General features: G+C 36.2%; 1 protein-coding gene across 4 annotated transcripts in view; it reads right to left on the bottom strand.

Moving 5' to 3' along the window:
- The window catches only part of LOC127414225 (rab11 family-interacting protein 5-like), a 34,879-nt gene extending 23,956 nt beyond the window's left edge, over nucleotides 1-10,923 (bottom strand). Inside the window, exon 1 of one of the 4 annotated variants that reach the window (XM_051652096.1) lies at nucleotides 10,023-10,923. In XM_051652096.1, the coding sequence (XP_051508056.1) occupies nucleotides 10,023-10,399 (377 nt within the window). In that variant the 5' untranslated portion in view covers nucleotides 10,400-10,923. The remainder of the gene's footprint in view (nucleotides 1-10,022) is intronic. The other 3 variants (XM_051652097.1, XM_051652101.1, XM_051652098.1) reach the window with 3 other exon arrangements.
- Nucleotides 10,924-13,259: the final 2,336 nt, after the last annotated feature.

Genomic DNA, 13,259 nt, shown 5'->3' with positions numbered 1-13,259 from the left:
AACTTCCAATATCAATACAATAGCCTAACGAATAGAATAGCCTTAAATAAAGAATAGTTGCCTAATGAAGAGTGTGTGACCCATGATAAATTAACCTAAATAACTAATTGAAAGCTTGATGTTCTTTACCAATGTATCAAATTACACTAACAGAAAACATTTAATTGCAGGTAGAGAATTTAATGTGCATGATGGGTAACTGTAAGATGTCTCAGATTCAGAAAAACACAAGAAATGCTGTTAGACACACAGACAAGTGCTTGAAGAAACACACTAACATATTTTTAAGAACAGATGACAGAAAAGCCATCTATGCGCATGTCTGATGTGCTGTTTGTTCGGAGGCGTGCAGTCTCATGGAACACACATATGTAAAAGGTTCTCACTCTCTCTTTGTTTCAGTCTTCTGAAATTCTTTTTTTTTTTGCAAGAATAGTATCATCTAAAAGAATAGTGTAAATGACCTCAGACATCTCAGCTCAGGAGGTGCTTTGAGTTCAGTTCACTTTATTTCCACAGAGCAGTTAGTTGTGAGCGCAACTCTGCAAGGTCACTTTATATATAGCCTATACCTCTATTATTAAAACATGAAATAATACAAAAACATGTTCACCTCAAACAATTATTTATATTTCAGTAATTATTATCATCATTACAATTATTATGTTTACATTTAGAATTGTTTTTAGATCTTAATATGTATTAGTAATTTTCCACCATTGTCATAGACTGATACTTGCCTGACGGTAAATGGAAAGGTGGTTATATATATGGGGGTTTTTTCTTACCACTTCATTATTTTAATTACTTTTTCATTTTGTTTGAAGTGCAGTTTGAAGTTAGAAATCTCTTTGGTTTAAATTTTTCATTTTTTAAATAAATGAATTTAATTTTCAATGCAAAATCACTAAAGCAAGAATATTCAGCGATCCCTCAGCCGGGGGGGTTGACGATGTAATTGGATATTGTGATTATATATATATATATATATATATATATATATATATATATATATATATATATATATATATATATATATATATATTTTTTTTTTTTTTAATAAAAATATCGTGAACATATTTCTTGCATAATGCCTAGCCCTAGGAGGGAACAAAACTAATTTATTCACACATTCAAGTCAAAGTCATTACTCTTCCGAAGCAGAGTCCTGGGATGAAAGGTAATAAAACACCAACATTAAACCCACAACAAGTGATGTATTTGCCCGTACAACGAAATACCTGACCGGTAGCCCATGATGGAAAGAATGGACAGATGAAGTTGGTTCGTTGCCAAAGAGATGTTGCCCTTCACAACTGTTGAAAAGCCATCTTTCAAAAAGTTGAACAACACAAATTTTAATTGCACTTCATTTTTTTCAGCTTCATTTGAAATTTCAGTTAAAATAAATAAAATAAAAAATACTAGTGTTAGTCGGTTTGAACGTGAACACTGCACCAGTGTGAAAATTATGATACCGTGGCAAGTCTAATGAATGAAATACAGTATGTTAGCAATTTTTTGTTTGTTTAGAAATGTTATTTATAGTTACATTGTGACCAATTATTAGATTGCATTTATGCCTCTAAAATGTATTTGAATAGTCATTACAAAGTCTGTATAAACACCTTTTTGCAAGAAATTTAGTAAATTGATCTCTGATTTGATATATCTGATCTGATGAAATCTGAAATGATCTCATCATTTGGCAACAGACTGCAGAGGGCAATATTGCATTTCCTATTTAAAAATATTTCTTCCTCAAAACTAAGGATCATAAATGGAACCATTAAGGAATCAGAACTGTTAAATTCCTTATGATGCCCAAGCCTACATAAAAAAGGTATGCTATTGTCAAACAATAGGTAGAAAAGCAACATGAAAGCTATGAAACTAGTAACTGAATGTTTACCATTTGAATATTTTTCACTCTTGATCGAGGAGCTGTGTGCAATAAGTTCTAAAAAAAAAGAAAGAAAAAAAGAAAGAAAAAAAAGACCTTTATGGGGCAACACTGAACAGTTAAACAGTACAAAATCAACTTTGCCTCTTTGATGAACTTGTGCTTCAAAAAGCAATTAGCCAGCAAATCTTCAACCACAGTTCTTTTCTCTCTGTGGTTTTGTTTTCCTAATAGCATCTTTTATGGTAATAACACAAACCAATGAGCACAAAACACCCACTGGTTCCAGTATCTACATAAACGCAGAGTCTGTCCTACATTCATTTCATCTCCATATCTGAAATAAGCAGCAGAGTTTTGCCAAGTGTGGTTAGATGCAGGCCTTTTTTTGGTGAGGCCATATTACTCAGCCCAGAGGAACTGCCACTTTCACAGTCTGGACCTTTACAAATGGAACAAAATGGAGGGAAACACAGCTTTTGGTTCTTAGATCAGTGTCAAGTACAGAAATATCCCAAATGATTCACAGATGTTTCTTGAAATGCAAAGTTAAGAGTGATCACATTGATATGTCATACCTTGGTAATTTACCATCCCACACACCCACTCTCAGTATTAGATGAATCATTATCTTCTTACCTACTCACTCCAACTACACAAACAAGGGGAGACTTCAACACACAATCTGGAAATCACCAGGTACCAAGAAATGAGCAACATATTCAGAAAATATTAAACCCTTAAAGCACCAACAACTTCAATTAGTAAATTGGTAGTAGAAGTTTTCTGCCCAACCCAAGGACCAGACAAACTGTCAGGTTTCGGACTGGGTCAGCTTTTCCATACAGTATATAACTGGTTTGTGTTCAAGTCAGGTTTGGTCTTAAAATTTGACCTGTCAGGTTGGGACACAGGATTTTGTTAACAAGCAACAAACTGAGGACTTCCAAATATTTGGACTGTATCAGTGTGATACACTAACATTGCACCGACACATGGCAAATTCTTGTCTTATTAAAAGTTTGACAAGAGGGATATATCAAAGACTCCAACAAATAAGTTAGATGGGATCATTCGCAAGTAATTAATTTACAAGTTACTTTATGAAAATTACACTATATCTAGTATATACGCTTCCATTTTTAGAAAACAAATATATTTTTGTTCTTGAAAGAAATTGATGCTTCCTTTTACCAAGGATGCATTAAATTGATCAAAAATACTGCCAAAATCATTAATTGCAAATTATTATTACGGTTTGAAATAATTGTTTTAAGTGGTATTTATTCCATTTTTTCTTTACCCATGATGGCAAACATATACTGTGTCACTTGTTCCTTACAAAAGCATTCCAAAGTGTTAATTTGGTACTCAAGAAAATGTTCTTATAATTAGAACAATTGAAAATGGTTGCACTACCATGCGGAAATCACAATACAGTGGGGGTTTTCCCCCATTTGCTGAGGTATTGAGTTCTTACAAGTTGCTTAACACTTGCAAGTCAAATTCTGGTTTTAAAAATAGGCAAAAGGAAACACATTTCTCCTGAAATTCTATTTTCTCCTCAAATCTATTTGTTGTAGAGAGATGAAGGCTATTCCATGCATTACGGTTTTGAAAAAAGAATCTCTAACCAGGATAGAGAGGGAAGTGGACGGCCCAAATGCACAACAAAAAGACAAGTAAATCACAGTCTCTAGTTTGAGAAACAGACTCCTCACAGGTCCTAAACTAGCAGCTTCTAAATGCCAAAGACCTGCATTGCTGCAAGAGGATTCTTGAACAAACAGAACATTTATGCATATAATGTGCATTGTGACTGAAACAAATTCCTATTTCAGGTTTATTCTCATTCACTTATGTCCAAGTATTTTGGCTATTAAGTTAACATACTGTACAAAACTAATATAATGCAATATCATAGAGGAGGAAATTTATCCTTTATGATATTACAGTAATTATCCAGATACGGCATGAAATTATTTAACTATTCGGTAACTTATCAACTCCTACATGCCAACTGAATAAAATATGGCAAAAACATTTCACACAGTGTTTAGTGAGAGATATGATTGATTTAAACACTAAAAGTGGTTGTTCTGTATATGTATTATTGTATTACAGTTGTAATAATAAAGTCTTAATTAACATTATGGTTATTTAACATATTGAGATATTATTATTCGGTAAATTGCAGCATTTGGTTACATTTAGAGGTCGACCGATATATCGCAGATGCCGATAAATCGGCCGATATTCTGACTTTTTTCATTATCGGCATCGGGCGATACATTTTCCCGTTTGGACCATTTTTTTCTTGAGGGCACTGAAAATTGCCTGCTTGCATGTGAAGCGTCTGAGACATGTAAACGACCAGACAAGGTTCGTTTTGTTGTTACGTGCCATTGTGTTACTACAATAATAGACCGGTATGAAACACAGTCTCATTTGAATGGTTCACATATAAGAGCAGCATTTGAGCTCATAATGTTAAAGCGCTCGCCTGTTTCATTCTCCCTCTCTCTCCTCAACAGTTCCGTGTTACTTTTAACTGTCTTGTCTAATGATAAAAAGGCAAATATCAATAAAACTAATATCAAATAATGTCTGCAAATATGCACATATCTCGTTTAAACAGATGTAATAAACCAACCACACACAACTTCAGCAGATCCAGCATCATGTGGAACGCTCATTTATCCTCTAAAGCACATATTCTATCAGCCTCTCCTCAACAGTTCCCTGTAACTTTTCTAATGATAAAAGGCAAATATCAATAAAACTCCTATTATATACCATCTGCAAATATGCAGATATCTCGTTTAAAAAGATGTCCTTCACGAACCTCATGAAAATCCAGCGTTTTCTTCCCGTCGAACGCTCCTCTAATATCTTCCCCTGAAGCACGTATTCTATCAGCCAGAATCAAAAACTTCAGGATCAAAAGTTCCTCTGATTCACAAATCAAAGTATGTGATCCAGGCTGTTTAAACTGTCCGGAGATTGAGGATCACGCTGGATTCGCACGAGCGTGAGTGCAACTTCAATGCTGTGTCCGAAACCAGGAAAATGCTGCCTCCGGAGGCTGTATTCGGAGGTAAGATGAAAATAAGGTGCTTTTCAAACTGTTCGGAGACCAGTTTCCTAAAGAGTTCCATTCATTCAAAACAGCTGTCATTTAAGCCATCAACTGATTAGGCAGCAAGGTAGCAAGTCAGCTGCCTACGTTTTCGGATGCAGCCCAAGGTAAAAGTTCTTCACGTGGGCTATAAGTTAATGTCTTATTCACAATCACTGTATGTGCAATTGGTTTGATTTTATATTTTTTTTAGTAAATGCGATTGCTAACGTGGACATGCCATCAACGGTTGCTGGACTACTGTGTGAACTGTTATCTCCTTCTTCCTAATATATCAACAATTTCTTCATGTGCAAATAAATTACTAAAGTTTGATGACTAAACAGAAATCAGAAGAAACTGCTAACTACCATTAAAAATACAATATGATTTTTTTAGTTTTGTGTGAAATTGAGTAAATATAGTGCTAAATAAGAGTTTATTATTTTATATTTTTAGCAATTTAATGTTTGTTATTTACTATATTAAATTGTGTGATATATCGGCATCGTATTGACCTATCAGCAAACCTGCTCTCTGGATATTGGCATCGGGCATTAAAAAACCCATATCGGTCGACCACTAGTTACATTGTTTTGTGATTTCTCATACTGTCTTTATATAACATCCATCCCTTGTGCCCTTGATGTTCCATGAAAAGTCAAAAGAAGATCACAATGTATGTAATTGTAACTATATCAGATATTATTAATAAAACACGGGAACTCGTTGCGTGGGCATTTTTTGCCCCCGTATTTTGAATTTCAGGGATATTTTTGTTCATTTCGGTGGCATTTTTGGCCAGAGTCCACGTTAATTTCCGACACTATTGGCATTGTATCTTTCTAAGGTATTTAAAAGTTTGTTTTAGACATATAGTAGCAAGTAAACAAGATGTCCCACATATACAGTTGTGCTCAGAAGTTTGCATACCCTGGCAGAGCATTGATTTTGAAAATATGACTGATCATCTTTTATTAAAGAATAGTGATCATATGAAGCCATTTATTATCACATAGTTGTTTGGCTCCTTTTTAAATCATAATGGTAACAGAAATCACCCAAATGGCCCTGATCAAAAGTTTACATACCCTTGAATGTTTGGCCTTGTTACAGACACACAAGGCGACACACACAGGTTTAAATGGTAATTAAAGGTTAATTTCCCATACCTGTGGCTTTTAAATTGCAATTAGTGTCTGTGTATAAATAGTCAATGAGTTTGTTAGCTCTCACGTGGATGCATTGAGCAGGCTAGATACTGAGCCATGGGGAGCAGAAAAGAACTGTCAAAAGACCTGCTTAACAAGGTAATGGAACTTTATAAAGATGGAAAAGGATATAAAAAGATATCCAAAGCCTTGAAAATGCCAGTCAGTACTGTTCAATCACTTATTAATTGGAAAATTCGGGGATCTCTTGATACCAAGCCAAGGTCAGGTAGACCAAGAAAGATTTCTGCCACAACTGCCAGAAGAATTGTTCAGTATACAAAGAAAAACCCACAGGTAACCTCAGGAGAAATACAGGCTGCTCTGGAAGAAGACGGTGTGGTTGTTTCAAGGAGCAAAATACAACGATACTTGAACAAAAATGAGCTGCATGGTCGAGTTGCCAGAAAGAAGCCAATGCTACAAAAAAGCCCGGTTACAATATGCCCGACAACACCTTGACACGCCTCACAGCTTCTGGCACACTGTAATTTGGAGTGACAAGACCAAAATAGAGCTTTATGGTCACAACCATAAGCGCTATGTTTGGAGAGGGGTCAACAAGTATTGTGCTCCTTTAATGACATATCGGTCGGGCACTACTAAGGATGCTGTGCCCTGTGGGCTTCCGTCGTGCTGCGCACAGCGCATTTTAGTTTATAAACAGATTTAGCACTTATAACGTTCTTCTTCCCAAAACTTCTGAAATATTATGTATTTTTTTGTACTTTGTAATTGTAGTGAAAAATAACTGTAGCGAAATTGAATACTTCATTTTTTATCAACTCAAGTAAAAGTACTATTATTTATTTATACTTAAAGCAGAAATTGTACTGAAGTAAAATAAAAATAAAATAAAATACTTTCTTCTGCAGAACACAAATGAAGATTTTTAGAAGGATATTTCAGCTCTGTAGGTCCATACAATGCAAGTGAATTGGTGTCAAAATTTTGAAGCTCCAAAATCCACATAATAGGAGTATAAAAGTAATCTATATTACTCCAGTGGTTAAATCCATGTCTTCAGACAGGATATAATAGGTGTGGGTGAGAATTATATCAATATTTAAGTAATTTTTTATCATAAATTCTCCTCCCTCCCCAGTAGGGAGCGATATGCACAAAGAATGTGAATCACCAAAAACAGAAGGAGAAAGTGAAAGTGAAGGAAAAAGGACTTAATATCGATCTGTTTCTCAGACATGGATTTAACCACCAGAGTCGTCTGGAGTACTTTTATGTTGCCCTTATGTGGATTTTGGAGCTTCAAAACCAACACCCATTCACTTGCATTGTATGGACCTACAGAGCTGAAATATTCTTCTAAAAATCTTCGTTTGTGTTCAGCAGAAGAAAGTCATACACATCTCGGATGGCATAAGGGTGAATGGTGAAATAACACTTTAAGCACATCAATCCTGGTTACATCTCTACAGAGGTGAAACCAGTAATAGCCAGAGAGCAACACACACTTGGCAAGTATATTTCTCGCTAAAGGGCCTCTATAATAGAAAAATGCATAAGTGATATCTTTTTTATAGGCCTTTAACAGGAAGTGGGGTGCATACTAATAATAAACCTCTCATTGATGTAGCAAAGTTGTAGTGTTTGATCTGACTTAGACCACTACAACTCATGCAGGGTTGGGGAGTAATGGAATACATGTAACAGGATTACGTATTTAAAATACAAAATATAAGTAACTGTATTACACTACAGTTACAATTTAAATAATTGGTAATTAGAATACAGTTACATTCAGAAAATATTTTGATTACTGAAGAGATTACTTTGCATTTTATTGTCATTTGTTTCATTTAATATTTAGTCCATTCAGATGGAAAACATTTATACATATAAATGATGCGATCCAAAGTGCATTTGAACAGCGGTGAAACACTTTCTTATGATGTGTTACATTCATACGAGCAGACAGAGAAGTATGTTTGAAGTAAGTTTGGAGCAGAAAAAATAGAAAATAAATATCTAAAAATCCTTAAAACAAGATCAATTTGATTTATCTTATTTTTAGAAACAACACTGCATAAGATATTTAGTTTTTTCAGAGAATGTATTTTTAACATGTGTATTTTGTCTTATTGTACTGGAGTTTTTATAGTCAAAACAAGTGAAAATATCTATCAGTGCTGAAGAAGTAATCCAAAGTATTTAGAATACGTTACTGACCTTGAGTAATCTAACGGAATACATTACAAATTACATTTTACAGCATGTATTCTGTAATCTGACGTAGAATACATTTCAAAAGTAACCCTCCCAACACTGAACTCATGCAAATACACTTGCACAGATGCATTAAAGGAATATTCCAGATTCAATACAAGTTAAGCTCAATTGACAGCATGTGTTGCATATTGTTGATTACCACAAAAATTAAAATGTCAACCAATCCGTCCTTTTCTTTTAAAAAAGCAAAAATCTGGGTTACAGTGAGGCACTTACAAGTGAAGGGACACTGGGACAGTCCTTAACCATTAAAATACTCACAGTTTTAAAAGTATATAAGACATCAACAATGGGTGCCAACATAATTTTAGTGTGATAAAACTGCTTACTAACCTTTTCTGTGTAAACTCATATTCAGTTTTACAACTTCGCCGACATGACGACGTAATACCACAAATCCTAAACCGACGTTTAAACTTTACGCCTCAAATAATGTATACATTTTAAAAGAAAAATAATGTAAGTGCTTTTATAAAAATATAAGGTTCACATTTCTGCCTTTAAACCCTCAAAAATAATTGGCCCCATTAATTTCCATTGTAAGTGCCTCACTTTATCCTTGGTTTAAGCTTTTTTTTTTTTTTAAAGAAAAGGAGGGACAAGTCGAATTTAGTTTATGTGGTAATCAACATTATGCCACAAATGCTGTCGATGGAACTTGTTTTAACCCCAGTCACCATTCACTCTCATTGCATTGTTTTTCATACAATGAATGTGAATGGTGACTGATGCTAACATTATGCCTAACATCTTTTGTGATCCACAGAAAAAGACAAGTCATATGGGTTTGCAACAATATGAGGGTGAGTAAAAGATAACATTTTAAAGGGATAGTTCACCGCCCCCAAAAAATTACAATTCTGTTATCAATTAGCAGAGCATGTAGAACTCATGCAGATACCACTGATATGGTTAAACATTGTCCATACTCACTGACTGAGCTGCTTAGCTGCTTTAGTACTCTCAAAAACTACAAGGAAGACTGCATTGTTTTAGGACAGTAAGGTATGGCATTAGGAATCAATTTCACAGATTTGGACACTTCAGCAATACAACCGTATGAACGGAAGGGGTTCTCTGAAAGCGCTCAATATTGTGTTTTATATGGAGGGTCTGTGAAGGGGCACTGACTGATGCACCAGGTAAAGACTCCGCCATAAATATTACATCATCAGAAAGCTGACAGAGCAAATCTGTGCTGTTCATAAGAGTGCACAAAAAGCAATGGGTCATTCCACAACTTTCTCACCCTGTAGGCTGAATCAGACATACAGACTGTCTGCACGGTGCCCAACGAAAATATCTTGCCTCAGACAACATCCAGTCCCCCATTAGGAGGGCGTGTCTGCAGAGGAACATATTGCAGCACTCTGAGCAAGACATACCCGACAATGCTAATGGCACATCATTCAAATATACATATTATTATTCACTGACTGACTTCTGTAGCAAGAAAAAAAAAATACCCCTTCAGAGTCAAAATGATGCTTGCTAAGCCCAGTGAATAGTGAACAAGCAATAGTTGAACAAAAGACAAACATACTCGTTTTTCATGCACTTGCGATCCTGGAATGCGAGATCAAGCGGTATAACAGCCTCGCCCAGGAACACATCTAGCCCTATTAGGGCTCGGTGCATAACGGTGAGGGTCAAGTCGCCACTACCGGGTGGGTACGCATCCCTCCCTCGCTCCTCCAGTATCCCCGGCAGCAGCTCGAATGAGCATTCTTCTCCCCATTCCGGCTCCGTAGTCTTCTCCATCACGCAAGTGGAATATTTCTCTTTGCCCAGCTGGATAATGGTGTAAACGTCGCTGGTGCCGTGTTTGCCCTTCGCGCGCAGCCCTCGCGCCCGTAGCACAGTTACCTGCACGTGCGTTGGCATCCATCGCTGCTCCTCGTCACACTTCACCAAGGACATGGCCAGGGGTGCTCGGCACACGGGCACATAGACAGTGGGGGGAGCCGGTAACGGGATGAGGCGGTAATAATCCGTTTGTTCTCTTGGTAGTGCACCGCTTAGTAACCGCCAGCCTGTCCTCGTGGTTCACAGCAAAACATTTTATGATTGAGAGCGCGCGTGAGTATCAAGCAGACGCCGAGCTGCCCAAAATTAAGTGTATGTTTTGTGTTCGCGCGGTGTGGTCCCTTCGTTTGTCGAAGTCGGGCGGACAGGTTTCCCTCTACGGTGTTGTAGCCACCGACGTCACTGCTTCATCCTCTCCGCAGGACGAGGAAGTGACTAGAAGCAGCCCCGGTACATGGACACACACAGCGTTCGTCTTGCTCAAATTAATATAGTCTCACACTCACTGGCCATGTAAAAACTGCTTCCTTCTGCTCCTCAAATAAAGGAGCACGTAAATTATCGGAAATGCTACAAATATACACGAGCTACCGGCGTGGGGATTCAAATAGCCTACCGCTTCATGATGACATAATATTGCAGATACGGTGAAGCGTGGACCTCTAGCAGACAGACTGTTGGGACAGGGCAGATTTTTCAAACTACCACCGATCAGTGGACTGCTAATATTTACTCTTACACCGTCCAAAAAAGTTTAGACAAGCACCGTTTGCATGTGCAGTTGTGTCGTTTAATGCGCATTTAAGTTTGTAAGCGAAGCATTCGGCATGTCTGTTTAAATTGTATGTGTAAAAGCCAAGTGACTAACCGAGACCCACATTGCATAGCAGAGGTTGACAGATGAGAATAAGCTAATGTAAAAAAAACAACAACAAACAAAAAATACAGCTTATTTCTTGCTTTTAAAGCACTGCACTGAAATAACATTTCCCTCTCATGGGTGTCAAATGTCGAAAGCCTAGTAGTTCTAGAGATTATTTAGCAGAGATGGGCAACTTCTATTTAAATTAATGGGAGTAATTGGAACGCCCAACCAAGAAGCTCTAGCGAAGAAGTCCCGCCTTACAGCAAAAAGAGCCAATCACCTTTTAGATACAGACATAATCTGTCAATCAACTCTAGAGCGCGCATGCGCATTAGCTATACAAGCCGGAAAAATTTGCGTTTATGTGCATAAAATTAAGTAAAGAATAACAATTTATGATGCCAGTATTGTCAGATTTTATTGTTGATTTGAAATATGTTCTTTGATTGTAATCTTGACCAACCGTTTTTGAGATTTTGGTCTTTCTTTATTCAAATAGATAGGAGCTGCACTGGCATGACTGGAAATAGCCTCCAGAGAGTGTTCCAAAGATGACCAACAGTGGACTGACTTGCTAGAGAGACTTTGCTTGTTCTCAGTATAAATATAAAAGTGTACGTACTCCTGCAGGTGAATTATATGTATAATGTATTTTATATTTATACTACATAATAGAATATGATCAACAGAACAAATCAAAATAATTCATTTTCCTTTAATTGCGTGTAGATACACAACATTACACACTAAACTGCACTACACAGCCATTTTATCATTATAATTGCTATGCAAATTAAAAATAAACTCATGACTCTTCTTTAAATTATTTGATATGCTGTCCCACTTTACCAGTATCACCCTGTCCCACTTTTCCAATATGCCTCTGGTAAAGTGGACTGAGGAAAACTGTCCTTTTTTATATAAAATATCTTCAGATTATTTTGAATTACTCTACATTTTCTGATACACTTCTGATATAATCATTATATGTAAAATGTTTGAAAATTAACTTTTAATTTTTATAACCTCAAATGTAAATGTGTAACACATTCTGAATACACTGGCTTTGAACAAATTGAAAATGCAGAAGGAAACCCAGTGTGCCACTGTCATGTTAAAGGGATAGTTCACTCAAAAATGAAAATTCTATCATCATTTACTCACTCTCATGCCATCACAGATATGTATTACTTGTTTTCTACTGCAGAACGCAAATGAAATTTTTTTAGAAGAATATTTCAGCTCTGTGGGTCCATACTATGCAAGTAAATGGTGACCAGAACTTTGAATCACCAAAAAGTATATAAAGGCAGCATATAAGTAATCCATACGACTCCAGTGGTTTAATCAATGTCTTCTGAAGCAATCCATTTGATTTTGGGTGAGAACAAACCAAAATATAACTCCTTTGTTCACTGTAAATCCTGCTATTGCAGTCTTTAGGCACAATCATGATTTCAAGCTCAATTACAATTTCCTAGCGATTGACGCATGCGCAGAGCACTAGACGGCACTATAGGAAGTATAATCGAGCTTGAAATCATGATCGTCAAGGAGACTGTTTTTAAAATGTATAGTGAAAAAGGAATTACATTTTGGTCTGTTCTCACCAAAAACCGACTGGATTGCTTCAGAAGACATGGATTAAACAACTGGAGTCATGTGGATTATTATTACAATTCCATTATGTGATATTTGGACCTTCAGAGTTCTGGTTACTATTCACCTGCATTGTTTGGACCAACAGAGCTGAAATATTCTTCTAAAAATCTTCATTTGTGTTCAGCAGAAGAATGAAAGTCATACACATCTTGAATGACATGAAAGAGTAAATCATGAGGGAATTTTCATTTTTGGGTGAACTATCCCTTTTATTAAGATTTACCACAGATTTTTATGTAATTTTCCACTGTTTTCCCACTGGTGGTCATTAAATGATCTCTACCACACATCCTAATGTAACAATTAAATTAAGAACCCAAGATAATTGTTGGATTAAGCTTAACTGTCCCACTTGTTTTTCCCTCTTGAAGTTGCAATAAAGTGTTTAGAGTTCTCAAAGAAAAAGCTATGCTTTCAAATTCCATTCCCCATTTCATGGTAATCTCA

This window comes from Myxocyprinus asiaticus, chromosome 23, assembly GCF_019703515.2.
Source record: "Myxocyprinus asiaticus isolate MX2 ecotype Aquarium Trade chromosome 23, UBuf_Myxa_2, whole genome shotgun sequence".
Classification (NCBI taxonomy): Eukaryota; Metazoa; Chordata; class Actinopteri; order Cypriniformes; family Catostomidae; genus Myxocyprinus; species Myxocyprinus asiaticus.
This window is presented reverse-complemented; position numbering and strand designations above follow the sequence as displayed.